This window comes from Delphinus delphis, chromosome 5 (assembly GCF_949987515.2).
Source record: "Delphinus delphis chromosome 5, mDelDel1.2, whole genome shotgun sequence".
Lineage (NCBI taxonomy): Eukaryota > Metazoa > Chordata > Mammalia > Artiodactyla > Delphinidae > Delphinus > Delphinus delphis.
Window position 1 is genome coordinate 64,389,472 of NC_082687.1, and position 16,806 is coordinate 64,406,277.

General features: G+C 35.2%; 1 protein-coding gene across 5 annotated transcripts in view; it reads right to left on the bottom strand.

Moving 5' to 3' along the window:
- The window catches only part of EXOC1 (exocyst complex component 1), a 60,864-nt gene that overhangs the window by 12,611 nt on the left and 31,447 nt on the right, over positions 1 to 16,806 (bottom strand). For 4 of the 5 annotated variants that reach the window (XM_060012490.1, XM_060012488.1, XM_060012489.1 and 1 more), the window contains 4 exons: positions 12,762 to 12,867; positions 8,326 to 8,370; positions 1,559 to 1,722; positions 818 to 925 (listed from right to left, as the gene is read on the bottom strand). In XM_060012490.1, the coding sequence (XP_059868473.1) occupies positions 818 to 925; positions 1,559 to 1,722; positions 8,326 to 8,370; positions 12,762 to 12,867 (423 nt within the window). The remainder of the gene's footprint in view (positions 1 to 817; positions 926 to 1,558; positions 1,723 to 8,325; positions 8,371 to 12,761; positions 12,868 to 16,806) is intronic. The other variant, XM_060012492.1, reaches the window with a different exon arrangement.

Sequence of the window (16,806 nt, forward strand, 5' to 3'; positions counted from 1 at the left end):
CTAACCATTTAAAATAATTAATTTGTCATTCATTTTAGGCCTGCTTTTGATATGTTGGTTCTCTTTTTTAAGATGACCTTAATCTAAAAAAAAACTCACTCAATTTGCACTGTGCTTTTAAGTTCTTCAAAATATTCTTACAAATCTCTCATTTTACTTTCTTACACTTATGCCATCAGAGAGGCATGATGAATAGGTACTATTATACCTATTGCACAGATGAGGAAAAACAGGGATTAAATAATTGCTTTAAGGACTCATAGCTAGTTAGTAACAAAGCCATAAGATTCAGATTTAAGGCCTCCACATTTTTTTTCTTTCTTACTTTCTTTTTTATAAAGACCATGGTATATATAGACAAACATCTTTTTTATTTTTTTAATCCTATTTTTTCTTGATGATTACTAAAACTGTTTTTTAAATAATGTTTTGTTGTGGGAACTGTCTAGCAGTCCAGTGGTTAGGACTCCACGCTTCCACTGCACGGGGCCTGGGTTCCATCCCTGCTCCGGGAAGATCCCGCATGCCACACAGCACAGCCAAAAAAAAAAAAAAAGTTTTTTGCAAAGTAAATTCAGACATTCTCCCCCCTTACTAATTTAGACAATGTTTAGGCCTAAAATAGTCTGAATATTAGATTAGATGCCCAAACTCTATCATTGTTTTTAGTATCTTGTATGACAAAATGTATTTTAAAAATCCTTAATTATAAATTTTGTCTTTTTCTGTTCTGACATTGAAATTGTGGCAATATATTAATTAGGCTAATTATGCTACAGGTCATAAATACTAGCCAATAAATAAATGTGAGCCATACCATAGTTCCAGGCATGCTTTGATGTTGCTGTAGTTTGAAAAATTTACTTATGAAGTCCTGTTCTGCCAGACACAGGGGCTCCAGTTCACTTAGTACCTGTTCAAAGATCTGAAGAAAACCAAAATGATCCTACAAAGAACTGAACAAAAATGCTTAAAATAACATTCCACATTTAATTACTTTTCTGCAGGGACCAGGGATGCTTCATCTATAATCTCAATAGAATCCCCAAAACAAACACTTTCAAGATTGAAAGGACAATACAGTATTATCAAGGCATAACAGGGCCAGAACATACTTAAAATAAAACTCACAACAATTATTTACTCAAAATCTGGAAAGAGGAACACAGAGATAAACTTTTTTTTTTAACATCTTTATTGGAGTATAATTGCTTTACGAGATAAACTTTTTAAACTTATTTAATGCATTGCAGAGAACAGTTTAGCTTCATAACAGCTATTTCCTCTTTACTCTGTAGTTGCTCAAATAACTGGATTTATGATTGCAAGCACTTTATGATTTATAACAAACTTTAATAAAACTGTTATGTCATTTAATTGATAAATCACATTTCAGTTGACATGTGACTATTTTTTTCAGATTCAGAACTGTAAAGTAAGATATGGTTAATTAAAAGAGCCAACGGAGCCCAAATCTTTGAACACAATTAAAGGAATAACAAACTGATGCTAGAAAACTAATAGTAATGTTTAAGAAGTACTTGTTATTTTATTTTACCTTATCAAATTTGGTTCTGTCGGCAACATCGAGATCAGAGGCTGACATGTTTCCCATATCCAACAAGGAAGACGACTGAGATCTGCGATTCCCTGAACTCTGAACACTGAGTTTATTTAGACTAGAAGTAGATCCAGTTAATTTCCCGGAACTTCCATGAAGACCTAAGAAATAATACAACTTTAAAAGTTGTGAACTTCACGAATAAAAGATCCATAGCATAAATCAGGGCTATCTTCTACTGTCTTGGTCTTCTGGGGCTCATACTAGTTAGGGCACAAATCTACCACAGAGGAGAGATTGTGGGCTGTCCTTCTCTTTCATTAACATTTGTGTCCTATTCCTGAACATACTGTAAAGAGTAGTGAAACTATACAGAATCACAGAATAGGACTGAACAAGATCTTAAAGATCACATTATGCCCCGCCCAGTCTCACCATAAAGATTAAGCTGCCTGATGATTTCTCTAGACTAAAGTAGATGAGGATTTCTTTCCCACTCAAACGACATGACTATGGATGAAAGTCAATGACCCCCTAGTGTACTAGTTAACATGACAGTTATATTTCCAAAAAAACCTGCCATATCCCAAAATTACTCACCTCCACATCAAATCAACACATTAGGTGGAACCATATCAAATTAATCTTGCCCTACCAAAAAGGTCAATTACACACGATTCAACTTAATACACTCCTGAACCCAGAAACTCTGCTTTTACAGTAAGTGAACTGATTAAAGTTCTTTAAAAACTAAACAAAATGAAGAGAAAAAAAACAACACCCTGAAAATTTGTTATATTTAAAATACAACTAAAATATAATACATACATCATTAACTATAGATATATATTTTAATTTTTTAATTTAATTTTTTTATACAGCAGGTTCTTATTAGTCATCCATTTTATACACATCAGGGTATACATGTCAATCCCAATTGCCCAATTCATCACACCACCATCCCGCCCCTGCCCCGCCACAGCTTTCCCCACTTGGAGCCCATACGTTTGTTCTCCACATCTGTGTCTCAATTGCTGCCCTGCAAACCGGATCTGTACCATTTTTCTAGGTTCCACATATATGCATTAATATACAATATTTGTTTCTCTCTTTCTGACTTACTTCAATCTGTATGACAGTCTCTAGATCCATCCACATCTCAACAAATGACCCAATTTCGTTCCTTTTTATGGCTGAGTAATATTCCATTGGAATATATGTACCACATCTTCTTTATCCATTTGTCTCTCGATGGGCATTTAGGTTGCTTCCATGACCTGGCTATTGCAATGAACATTGGGGTGCATGTGTCCTTTTGAATTATGGTTTTCTCTGGGTATATGCCCAGTAGTGGGATTGCTGGATCATAAGGTAATTCTATTTTTAGTTTTTTAAAGGAACCTCCACACTGTTCTCCATAGTGGCTGTATCCGTTTATATTCCCATCAACAGCGCAAAGGGTCCCCTTTTCTCCACACCTGCTCCAGCATTTGTTTGCAGATTTTCTGATGATGCCCATTCTAACTGGCGTGAGGTGATAACTCATTGTAGTTTAGATTTGCATTTCCCTAATGATTAGTGATGCTGAGCAGCTTTTCATGTGCTTCTTGGCCAGCTGTATGTCTTCTTTGGAGAAATGTCTATTTAGGTCTTCTGCCCATTTTGGGATTGGGTTGTTTGTTTTTTTGTTTTTGAGCTGCATGAGCTGTTTATAAATTTTGGAGATTAATCCTTTGTCTGTTGATTTGTTTGCAAATATTTTCTCCCATTCTGAGGGTTGTCTTTTGGTCTTGTTTATGGTTTCCTTTGCTGTGCAAAAGCTTTGAAGTTTCATTAGGTCCCATTTGTTTACTTTTGTTTTTATTTCCATTACACTAGGAGGTGGATCAAAAAAGATCTTGCTGTGATTTATGTCAAGGAGTGTTCTTCCTATGTTTTCCTCTAAGAGTTTTATAAGTGTCCGGTCTTACGTTTAGGTCTTTAGTCCATTTTGAGTTTATTTTTGTGTATGGTGTTAGGGAGTATTCTAACTTCATTCTTTGACATGTAGCTGTCCAGTTTTCCCAGCACCACTTATTGAAGAGACTGTCTTCCCTTCATTGAATATCCTTGCCTCCTTTGTCATAGATTAGTTGACCATAGGTGCATGGGTTTATCTCTGGGCTTTCTATCCTGTGCCATTGATCTATATTTCTGTTTTTGTGCCAGTACCATATTGTTTTGAGTACTGTAGCTTTGTAGTCTAGTCTGAAGTCAGGGAGTCTGATTTCTCCAGTTTGTGTTTTTCCCTCAAGACTGCTTTGCCTATTTGGTGTCTTATGTGTCTCTATACAAACTTTAAGATTTTTTGTTCTAGTTCTGTAAAAAATGCCATTGGTAATTTGATAGGGATTGCATTGAATCTGTAGATTGCTTTGGGTAGTATAGTCATTTTCACAATATTGAAACTTCCAATCCAAGAACATGGTATATCTCTCCATCTGTTGGCATCATCGTTAATTTCTTTCATCAGTGTCTTACAGTTTTCTGCATACAGGTTTTTGCCTCCCTAGGAAGGTTTATTCCTAGGTATTTTATTGTTTTTGTTGCAACGGTAAATGGGAGTGTTTCCTTAATTTCTCTTTCAGATTTTTCATGATTAGTGTATAAGAATGCAAGAGATTTCTGTGCATTAATTTTGTATCCTGCAACTTTATCAAATTCATTGATTAGCTCTGGTAGTTTTCTGGGGGCATGTTTAGGATTCTCTACGTATAGTATCCTCTATGTATAGGATCATGTCATCTGCAAACAGTGACAGTTTTACTTTTTCTTTTTCAATTTGTATTCCTTTTATTTCTTTTTCTTCTCTGATTGCCATGGCTAGGACTTCCAAAACTATGTTAACTAATAGTGGTGAGAGTGGACATCCTTGTCTTTTCCTGATCTTAGAGGAAATGCTTTCAGTTTTTCACCATTGAGAATGATGTTTGCTGTGGGTCTGTTGTATATGACCTTTATTATGTTAAGGTAGGTTCCCTCTATGCCCACTTTGTGGAGAGTTTTTATCATAAATGGGTGTTGAATTTTGTCAAAAGCTTTTTCTGCATCTATTGACATGATCATATGGTTTTTATTCTTCAATTTGTTAATATGGTGTATCACACTGATTGATTTGCGTATATTGAAGAATCCTTGCATCCCTGGAATAAATCCCACTTGATCATGGTTTATGATCCTTTTCTTTTTTTTTTTTTGTGGTACGCGGGCCTTTCACTGCTGTGGCCTCTCCCGTTGCGGAGCACAGGCTCCGGACGCACAGGCTCAGCAGCCATGGCTCACAGGCCGAGGTGCTCCGCGGCATGTGGGATCTTCCCAGAATGGGCACGAACTCGTGTCCCCTGCATCGGCAGGCGGACTCTCAACCACTGTGCCACCAGGGAAGCCCTATAAGATACTTTTAATGTGTTGCTGGATTCTGTTTGCTAGTATTTTGTTGAGGATTTTTGCATCTATATTCGTCAGTGATACTGGTCTGTAATTTTCTTTTTTGTAGTATCTTTGTCTGGTTTTGGTATCAGGGTGATGGTGGCCTCACAGAATGAGTTTGGGAGTGCTCCTTCCTCTGCAATTTTGTGGAAGAGTTTGAGAAGGATGGGTGTTAGCTCTTCTCTAAATGTTTGATAGAATTCACCTGTGAAGCCATCTGGTCCTGGACTTTTGTTTGTTGGTAGATTTTTAATCACAGTTTCAATTCCATTACTTGTTGATCTGTTCATATTTTCTGTTTCTTCCTGGTTCAGTCTTGGAAGGTTATACCTTTCTAAGAATTTGTCCATTTCTTCCAGGTTGTCCAGTTTATTGGCATAGAGTTGCTGGTAGTAGTCTCTAAGGATGCGTTGTATTTCTGCAGTGTCTGTTGTAACTTCTCCTTTTTCATTTCTAATTTTATTGATTTGAGTCCTCTCCCTCTTTTTCTTGCTGAGTCTGGCTAATGGTTTATCAATTTTGTTTATCTTCTCAAAGAACCAGCTTCTAGTTTTATTGATCTTTGCTATTGTTTTGTTTCTATTTCATTTATTTCTGCTCTGATCTTTATGATTTCTTTCCTTCTGCTAAGTTTGGGTTTTGTTTGCTGTTCTTTCTCTAGTTCCTTTAGGTTTAAGGTTACATTGTTTATTTGAGATTTTTCTTGTTTCTTGAGGTATGCGTGTATAGCTATAAACTTGCCTCTTAGAACTGCTTTTGCTGCATCCCATTGTTTTGAATCGTCATGTTTTTATTGTCATTTGCGTCTAGGCATTTTTTGATTTCCTCTTTGATTTCTTCAGTGATCTCTTGGTTATTTAGTAACTTAGTGTTTAGCCTCCATGTGTTTTTCACGTTTCTTCCTCTGTAATTCATTTCTAATCTCATAGCGTTGTGGTCAGAAAAGATGCTTCACATGATTTCAATTTTCTTAAATTTACTGAGGCTTGATTTGTGACCCAAGATGTGATCTATCCCAGAGAATGTTCCGTACGCACTTGAGAAGAAAGTGTAATCTGCTGTTTTGGATGGAATGCCCTATAAAAATCAATTAAATCTATCTGGTCTACTGTGTCATTTAAAGCTTTTGTTTCCTTATTTATTTTCATTTTGGATGATCTGTCCATTGGTGTAAGTGAGGTGCTAAAGTCCCCCACTATTATTGTGTTACTGTCGATTTCCTCTTTTACAGCTGTTCGTAGTTGCCTTATGTATTGAGGTGCTCCTACGTTGGGTGCATATATATTTATAGTGTTACATCTTCTTCTTGGATTGACCCCTTGATCATTGTGTAGTGTCCTTCCTTGTCTCTTGTAACATTCTTTAAAATCTGTTTTATCAGATATGAGTATTGCTACTCCAGCTTTCTTTTGATTTCCATTTGCATGGAATATCTTTTTCCATCCCCTCACTTTCAGTCTGCATGTGTCCCTAGGTCTGAAGTGGGTCTCTTGTAGACAGTATATATATGGGTCTTGTTTTTGTATCCATTCAGCAAGCCTGTGTCTTTTGGTTGGAGCATTTAATCCATTCACGTTTAAGGTAATTATCGATATGTATGTTCCTATGACCATTTTCTGAATTGTTTTGGGTTTATTTTTGTAGGTCCTTTTCTTCTCTTGTGTTTCCCACTTAGAGAAGTTCTTTTAGCATTTGCTATATAGCTGGTTTGGTGGTACTGAATTCTCTTAGCTTTTGTGTGTCTGTAAAGCTTTTGATTTCTCCATCGAATCTGAATGAGATCCTTGCTGGGTAGAGTAATCTTGGTTGCAGGGTCTTCCCTTTCATCACTTTAAGTATATCAGGCCACTCCCTTCTGGCTTGTAGAGTTTCTGCTGAGAAATCAGCTGTTAACCTTATGGGAGTTCCCTTGTATGTGATTTGTCATTTTTCCCTTGCTGCTTTCAATAATTTTTCTTTGTCTTTAATTTTTGCCAATTTGAGTACTATGTGTCTCAGCATGTTCCTCCTTTGGTTTATCCTATGTGGGACTTGCTGTAGTTCCTGGACTTGGGTGGCTATTTCCTTTCCCACGTTAGGGAAGTTTTCGACGATAATCTCTTCAAATATTTTCTCGGGTCCTTTCTCTCTTCTCCTTCTGGGACCCCTGTAATGTGAATGTTGTTGTGTTTAATGTTGTCCCACAGGTCTCTTAGGCTGTCTTCATTTCTTTTCATTCTTTTTTCTTTATTCTGTTCTGCAGCAGTGAATTCCACCATTCTGTCTTCCAGGTCACTTATCCGTTCTTCTGCCTCAGTTATTCTGCTATTGATTCCTTCTAGTGTAGTTTTCATTTCATTTATTGTATTGTTCATCTCTGTTTGTTCTTTAATTCTTCTACATCTTTGTTAAACACTTCTTGCATCTTCTCGATCTTTGCCTCCATTCTTTTTCCGAGGTCCTGGTTTATCTTCACTATCATTATTCTGAATTCTTTTTCTGGAAGGTTTCCTCTCTCCACTTCATTTAGTTGTTTTTCTGGGCTTTTATCTTGTTCCTTTATCTGATACATAGCCCTCTGCCTTTTCATCTTGTCTATCTTTCTGTGAATGTGGTTTTTGTTTCACAGGCTGCAGGACTGTAGTTCTTCTTGCTTCTGCTGTCTCTCCTCTAGTGGATGAGGCTATCTAAGAGGCTTGTGCAGGTTTCCTCCATCGTTAACTATATTAATATGGGACATGTGAGTTTAGGTATAAAGAAAGGTATCTATCGTAGCCATGGGGAAAAATGATAACAATATGTCTGGACAATATCCTACATACATAAAAGAATTAAAAGATTCCATTTACAAGAAAATGTGATGTTTTTACTAGAATTAAATTTAAACAATAAAAACATTTTATTCTTCTTGAATATTTCTCAGCTAACCTGCATTATCTGCTTATGGTCAGGAGGGACAAATGATATAATAAGTGATAAAAAGGTATAAGGACAATTAGAGATAAACTTTGGTTTCATTATGCAAAATTTGACCATACCTACAAGAATTTTTATAGTTTCTAAACACAGCCTGAAAACAAAAGTATAATGGTTAAGACTTTTTATAAATTTCTGACTACCCACCAAATATTTTTAACTATATTATGTATTTCTTGGATGTAGTCATACCACTAACATTATGTTGTTTTTCTTTCACCAATACCTGGCAGCTCAGAGAAATCAGTATTTTTGGTGTAACTTTTTTCAAGAAAAATAACTAATTTCTAGACAAACAAACATGCATTGAGAATACCTACTAATACACTAAGCATACTCACTCTCTGTTTCCTGTTTGACAGCACTTTCTTTTCGAGGCAGTGTAGCTGTGATGGATTAGGTTGCAAGCATCAAAGACAAAGACAAGTTAATAAACTGCAATTTGCACAAACCATGCACAAGAGGAAGTTAAAGCTCTAGTTTTAAAGACACATGCAAAGAACCATGAGCATCAAGTAACGAGAGATGCAACGTATGTTTAGTTGGTCAGCTATTGTTTGAAAAATTATGAGAGAAAAAACTTTACTAGTCTTTTAATGTACTGTTTTATGCAAATATTCAGGTAAAAATATCTACATCTGTAAGCCTCCCCCACACTTTTAAAGGATTTTTTTAAGTTTATTGAGCTGATGTACTTAAATTTAAAGACTATATTTGCAAGTATTGTTCTCTGAAGAAAACAGAGTTCAAGTAAATAATTTAATACAGTGAAAATTTATCAGAATGAAGTTGTAGATTTAGACTTTAAATGCATTAACACTCTTGTATTCACTGAAAGCTCCTGAAAGGAATCTCCACTGTACTAAATAATTGTACACTCCATCTGACAGAACATTATACGAGTGGGGCTTTAAAACCATTTTAGAATAACAACCTGAACTACTAAGAAACTTAAACTGGCTTTGTGAACACCTAGAATGAAAGGTATGTATAAAAATACTAATTATTAGGAGATGGGTAGATGGAAAGGTAAAGCTGAGGGAGCAGGTTTAATGGAGGAACTGGAGCTCTTTTAGGGTCTTTTATCTAAAATCTCTCTCTAATATTTATTAGATCAATTGTAGAGATCATCTTGTGAAACATTCTAAACCCAAATTAGAAGTTAATTTGAAAGGCAAAGAAAGAAATTACAGAATGAAACAGAAAATTAAAGAATATAACTCTAATCTAGAAATATTTAAAAAATAGAAAATGTGTCAACTGTCACTATTCCTGCCAAACTTCAAGGCAAAATCCCAATAATGAACTACTAACTTGCCACACCAGAGACATGTGAATGTTCCCAGCCTTGGCTACCCGAAGCTCAAGGGAATATGAAACAATAAGGCTGGACATTAAAGTGGCAAGCAAGGAGGGATGTGCTGGAGCTACTAGTTGACCATCCTGAATAGTACCTTCTGGTGGCCTTAAGTTGTCACTCTACTAAGTTCACCAATTCCAGAGCAAAGCCTAATGCTTTATATATACACACACACATACATATTTTAGTAGTCAATAAAGAATACAGAGTTACTAGTAGTGCCCCATTTGGGGCTCATAAAAACTGTATATTATCACCAACAAGCAACAATATGCTGGTAAACTTTTAAATATCTTTAAATAATTCCTGCTAGACTATAAGCTTCAAGAGGGTAGGGTCTTTGCTCATTGCTGGATTCTCAGTACCTAGCAGTGCTTATTACATAACAGGTAATTAATAAACATTTATTGAATGAATCTTCCAGTCAGGACTAAATTCGGTCTTTCATTCAAGACTCCCTTTGGAATCAACAAGATTTCTTAATTTAGTGGAGAAACAATGAAAATATGTTTCAGGCGTATCAATTTTAAATTTTGGATTATAAATATGAGGAAGTAATTATGTAAATGTATATGTTAATGGGCTTAAGTAATATATGTATCTGTGTCTATTTCAGCTGCAGAAAGAAAAAAAAACAAGCAAATTAAAAAATAATTACTAAATTTCGTTTTCCTGACTTTTCATTAAGTATATCTGTAGACTACAAAGGGAAAACAAAACACCCAAGTATCAATCTTGGGGGGAAAATTCACCTTTGAGGATATCAAAGTAAACCTACAGATCAAAAAAGGCAGACCTACAAAAAGTCCTTATCACAAAGAAAAAGTACTTTACTGGCATTTTAACATTATTTTAAATTATTTGAACTAAGTAGATGTTAAAGACTTGAGTCAAGATTGATTGAAAAAGAGAGAATTCCCCTGAATCTCCATGAGTATACTGACTACACAATTTCCTTTTGTAAAACACATTCAATCTGACTTCCTACTCTTATTAGTATCTGTGACCCAGCATTTTCACAGCAAGTCAAAAACAAAACAAATTAAAATTTTACTCATAATTACTTAATTTTAATTCATTGAAGTTATCTTCCCAAAGTTTTAGATGTTCCTTTTAATTATAATTACTACTAAAAACTAATTTAAACATAATTTATATCACTGAAAAGATACCTTTAGAAAGTTCACATTCTACCTATTTAAGAACTTCTTAAGCCATTTGTATTTAACTGGAAATTTATTTTTAAATGTTGACTAACAAGTTAGATCTTCAAAGATGAACAAAACCGTTTTTATCTTCTGAATTGTTTATTATTTAGTTTTTCTTCTCTTGTAACTGATAATATCAAAGTAATAGAAACTATAATTTTTTTGATTACATCAACTGTTACAAATTACTCTCCTATTCTTTATTATTTAATAGATACATAGAAGAGATATAATTTTAACACTGTTTTAAAACTGTAAAAGTATCTTCTGTATCTTGTATTAGGTTAATTTAAAAAATTTTTTAACAAGATAATTAAAGAACTTCTCAAGGGGTAAGAAAAGTAAAAATGTAACATTTCAGGTTAATGCAATGATACCGTTAAGATACTACTGTACTTGATTTAAATTAGATTTCTATTATGTCATTTATCTCAATGAGAATCTTAGGCTTGATAAACTATTACGATATCAGCATTAATAACCTCCTGAGGAGATAATTTTAGAAAGATTTCTCTTTTACTTCAGTTTTCACTGTAGAAGAGTTCTCTCAAAATAAAATGGTTCACTAACAAGTGGTGACAAATATACTAAATGAAAACATTAAACATGTAACTGTATTAATATGTCATTTACTAAAAAAAAAAAGTATAACATACCCATGGTGAAACATTAACAAGGATATAAACACACTGCTTTTTAAGAACAATTAACCTTTAGGATGAGTTAGCATTTCTGTTTCCAAAAGCCTATTGTCCCAAGATTCTTATCAGTGTCTTCACCAAGTGTAATCAATGCATTTGTACACAGATTCAAACCATTTAAAAAATCTGGACTAGTATCATCAATATATTAGTGTTGGATTTAAAAAACAACAACCACAGGGCTTCCCTGGTGGCGCAGTGGTTGAGAGTCCGCCTGCCGATGCAGGGGACATGGGTTCGTTCCCCAGTCTGGGAAGATCCACATGCCGTGGAGTGGCTAGGCCCGTGAGCCATGGCCGCTGAGCCTGCGCATCCGGAGCCTGTGCTCCACAACAGGAGAGGCCACAGCAGTGAGAGGCCCGCATACCGCAAAAAAAAAACCAACCACAAATCAGTGTGATTCACACGAAATAATTACCCACTAAAGGTAGTCTTCTTTGTCTTAAAGAAAAGAATGGAAAGATGAGCTATCAATTTCAATCCTATCTCCTGATTACGGAAGTTGCTTAGGGCATAGGCTCCTTTCAACAAGCAAATGCTAAACTCATGGTTCTAAAGGGGAGCTATGCAGACACACTGAGTACACACTGTAGCCATTTAAGGCCAGGTTTTGACTTGAGTAGGCACAGAACTCCATCCAAAAGGAAGTCCAGAGATGGGTACATGCAAGAGCAGAATGTGGCCTCGGCAAATCACTTCCTCGCAACTTGATACTTTCACTGGTTATCCTTTTAAATCATATTTTTGATTGTTTTAACATATTTAGAAGCAACAAAAACCAACTTGTTTCAAAAATATCTCTTTGGAAAAATAATGTATAATTACAGGAGAAATTTTGGTGACATTTTTATAGCCCCTTGGCAGGGGAGAAAACACTTAAAACCTTCTTTTTGATTCAAAATAGCCAGTGAGAAGTAAGAAGCCAGGAATCACTTTCACTTCCCTGTGGAGAGCAATGACTTAAGAGATCACAGACTTGCCTCCAACTGTTATGAAAGGTCTTTTAGGAAATCAGAAACTGAACTTTCAATATGTGTCTCTTAGTTTAGTTCTTTTCTCTACCAGACTGCACTTCGTTTTCTGGTCAACTGCTTCTCCTATGAATATACACAGTTATCCCTCGGTTACTGTGCAGGATTGGTTCCAGCACCCGTCGTGGATATCAAAATCCATGGATGCTCAAGTCCCATAGGTGGTCCTCCATATCTATGGGTTGCACAGCTGCGGATATGAGGCTAATTGTACTTTTAAACATAGCATGAATACACAATTGCTGTCAGATTCACATACTGCAGAATTTTAATTAGTAAAAAAACGTATTTACAGACATAAATATTTTTTCTATGAAATACCTATAAATTAAACCAATGCATTAGATTTACTCTTTCATTAATTCTACTGTATCTCCTTCCACCTTGCCTAAAAAGTCTCAGAATTATTTGTCATAAATAAAAATAAAACCATTTTTAATAGAATAGAAAACAAGGGACTGAGGTGCCTAAGCTTACCAAACTTCTTGCTTTCTTTAGTTGTGCCAGTCATCTTGATCTTTGCAACTTCAAAGAAATCTTTAATTTCTCTCTCATAGAGTCGTGATAAATAATCCATGTAATTCTTAAAAAGAAAAGTAACACGTACTTCTTATTAATAAAACAAACGTAACAATTTCCATTTTCCACCGCCCCCACCACCACCAAGTCCTTTGTGCTTGTTCTGAATTTTGTGGTCTTAAAATTTTTTTTTGAATTTTATTTTATTTTTTTTAATACAGCAGGTTCTTAGTAATACATATTAGCGTATATATGTCAATCCTGATCTCCCAATTCATCAACCCCCCACCCCCCCACATCCCAGCTTTCCCCACTTGGTGTCCCTACGTTTTTTTCTTTACATGTGCTCTTAAAATTTTGATGCATTTCATAGGATATAAAAAGAAGGCTATTTTCTGTCCTTTAAAAAAGTTAAACACATAACATTAAGAATTTACAAAAATATTAAGTTGAACATAACCACACTTACATTTTCATTTTTACGTATTACCTTTCACATACTTTAAATATAATTGCAATCATACTGTATAGGGTATTTGGGTTACAGCAATTATGTTTCTCCAGTCTCACACTCTAATGACTGCACAGTATCACGCTTTGTTGATGTGCCACAATTTAGTAAACCAATCTCCTAACACAGGCCACTTAAGTGGTTTCAATGTTTTGCTATGATAGACAATGTTACAATAAGCTTTTCATCTCTAATGAATTGTTTCCTTGGAATCATTTCCTAAGGGTGGAATTACAGTGCCAAAGAATAAGGGAATCTTTATAACTCTTCCTCCATACTGCCATGTTGCTTTAAAAACAATTATACCAATAGACAGTGTCAATGGCAATGAAGGAGTACAGAGTTTTACCATACCTTGCCAGCATGGGGTATTACATTACCCCCAAATAGGTTACTTTCAACAAGAATTTAATTAATACATCTTACAGTTTTCATAATTAAATAATTTATTTTTAAAAAAGCAAATTTAATTTATTCTAGTTCAAATAAAAAAATTATTATTTAACATGAAAACTCATTTCTTCATCATATTTGCTTATCATCACATAAAAACATCTTATACCCTTACGAAAGAGTCTTCAACAGTGGGAGACCATGTATTTTTCCAAGTCCTATGTTAAATGCCATATGTAGAGTTTCACTAAATTTAAATAAATCTACAGCAGAAAAACTGTTGTACCTAGCTATTCTTTTAAATTTATTATGGAATCTACACTTCAACTTCCTTTATTATTTCAAATTAACATACCCAGTTTTATAGCAGGTTTACTTTGCTTTAAACATCAGATGCACCTTTCAAAGGTATACATTATTTAAATATTTGTATACTGATTCATAGTCCACCACTGATTTTTTTTAGATATTTTTTAGATATATCCTTATAAAACAATTTTTGGATAAAACATAATATAGATCCTGCTTTTGTCTATCTGTAGGCCATATACATTCTCACACAGTCTCTGTAAGAAAATTAGTCAAACAGGAAATTCTTTCCTGTGATCTTTGTGTAACTTTAAACGGAAATATAAATTAAAATATACCCTAAAATTATTCCTATTTCATTGGGCTGTTTCACATTTTCAGCATCTCATTTTTTCAAGTTTAAATTCTCATAAAAATATTGATCACTGCAAATCATTGAAAAGGACCGACAAATGGGAAATTAGCTTCTTACAATTCATAAAATCTTCATTAGTGGTATCTACTCAAATCACTCAATATTACAGACTGCATTCCAATACCCCAATTGTTTAAAGAGCAAATTATGACCCAAGCAATTTAAACAGTTTCAAAACAGCTATTTTGGTATTTTGAAAACAGTGATTTGAGCAGACTACTGAAAATCATCTTCGTTTTCAAAGCAATTCAAATGACTGAATAGCTTCCCCCAGGTCCTCAACAGAATTCACTGGTAGGAAAGTCCACAGACGGGTGTGACTCTCAGTTCATTCATTTACCAAATTCTGACAGATATCTCTCACTGTGAGTACGTATTCTTCTTAGCACCTTGTATACAGCACCTTACTTAAAATTTAACTATTATGAGTATAAATACTGTTATTTCAGGTAGTGTTTTCAACTTTATTTTGTGCTGACTGTAGAGCCTTACAGATAACTTTCTCTTTACACAAAAAGAAAATTCCACAAATGTAAAACTGAGGTTAAGAGAAGATGTCTGAGCAATCTTCAAGACTGACTGCCAACCTCAGGGGGCTAATTAGGAGAGGAAAGCTCATTTCCTACCTAAGCATGGATGGACCATCTCCATTATGAATTGCCCTACATGCATAACCCAGAGCCACCATTGGAGGAAGGACTCTGACAGCAGGGCTCATTACATGACCAAGGCACTTCTATTTTCCTTAAGCTCTAATTATGTATACCAAAAATCAGGGCTTTGCTTAGATTCAGCCATAAGTAGAGTTGGGGCAGGGTCTAGTGATTCTTATCCCTCAAGAATTTAAAACAGGCATTTCCTGGTCCTGCCAGAAAGTGTGAGGTGTGTACACCCAACCAAGTGCAAATAGTACCTGGATTTAATTATTTCTTACTAAAGAAACACTGGTTTAGTCTGTTTCCTTCTTTCATTCCTTTCTTCCTTCTTTCTTTTTAATAAAATCCTGTTTAGGAAAACACTTCAGCTACCAAATTAGATTATGAGGCATAAAATACATGGTCTGTCAAAAGTTCAGAACACAGGATCAAGTAATATTCCTGGGAAATAAGTCAATTTCATTTAAAAAATCACATTAATATTGTCAGTTAAAAATATTCTGTGAGCAGAAAATGATTCCATAATTCAGTGCTAGATTGGCTATCGTCATGTTTCTTCACTTTAAATTACATTCATAAATACATTATATATAAAGATAGGGCAATAATACTCACTGAGAACACAATTAGGCAAAAAAGCTTACTGAGTATTTTACTCATTTGAATACTCACTAGGGGACAAAGCACTTGTTGGCACAAAACTCTTAAGGAGATGTAACCATGTTTAATTATCCAAAATATTAATCCTCTTACAACTTCAAAAGGCAAAGATTCCAGTAATGCAAATATTTTTCTTTAAGCTATCTACAAATCAGAATTCTGCTGAATCAAAACAAAACAAAACAACACACAACAGTAGAGTACTGAACCCATGGGTTCCTGCTACGATGGCCATGTATCTAAGTCAGATCGTGTCATTCCACTACTCAAAGCCCACCAACACCACTCCCCCATCTCCCTCAAAGTAAAAGCCAAATTCTTACAATGGTGCACAGTCTCTTCCAGATCTGCCCTGCCACACCCACCTTACCTCTCCCACCTGCCCTTCTTATCCTGAACCTGGCTCGCTGTGCTCCAACTACACTGGCCTCCTCGCGCTCCTCAAGTGCTCCAGGCTGCTCTTGCCTTGGGGCACTTGCACTGTGCCGGGAAAGCTTTCCCTAGAAACTCCCGCTGCTCACCCCTCCTTGTTTTTAAAATCTGTGCTCAAATGTCACCTTCTCATGACACCTTCTCTGACCATCCTTTTTGAAACTGCAAACATTTCTGACGTCCTGGCATTCCCTGCTTTATTTTCTCTAGAGTCCTCAGCAGTACCTTCCAACAGGCTATACAACTGACCTTTGTGTCAGTCCTTCTCCACCGGCATATGCACTCTGAACAGGCAAGTGTTCACCTACTTCCTTCAGTGCTGCATCTCTAGAGCTTACCACAGTGTTAGCACATAACAGGTGCTCAATTCATTTGCTTAATGAATATATGAATGACTCTTATCTTGTCCACTTGCTGATATTTAGTCAGTGGTATATACCACTGTTCTTCTAATCTCCAAGTCTAGCAAGTTTGGCATCATCCCGTCCCTTGTCTTTGGATTCTCTCTCTTTTTGTTTATATTCTCTATTCCTATTATCATCTTTCTGGTTCAAGATTTCATTTCATTTCAGTTATTACATTAAGTTCTAAATTAGTTTCCCCCATCTAGGCTTTTCCCATGTGTGA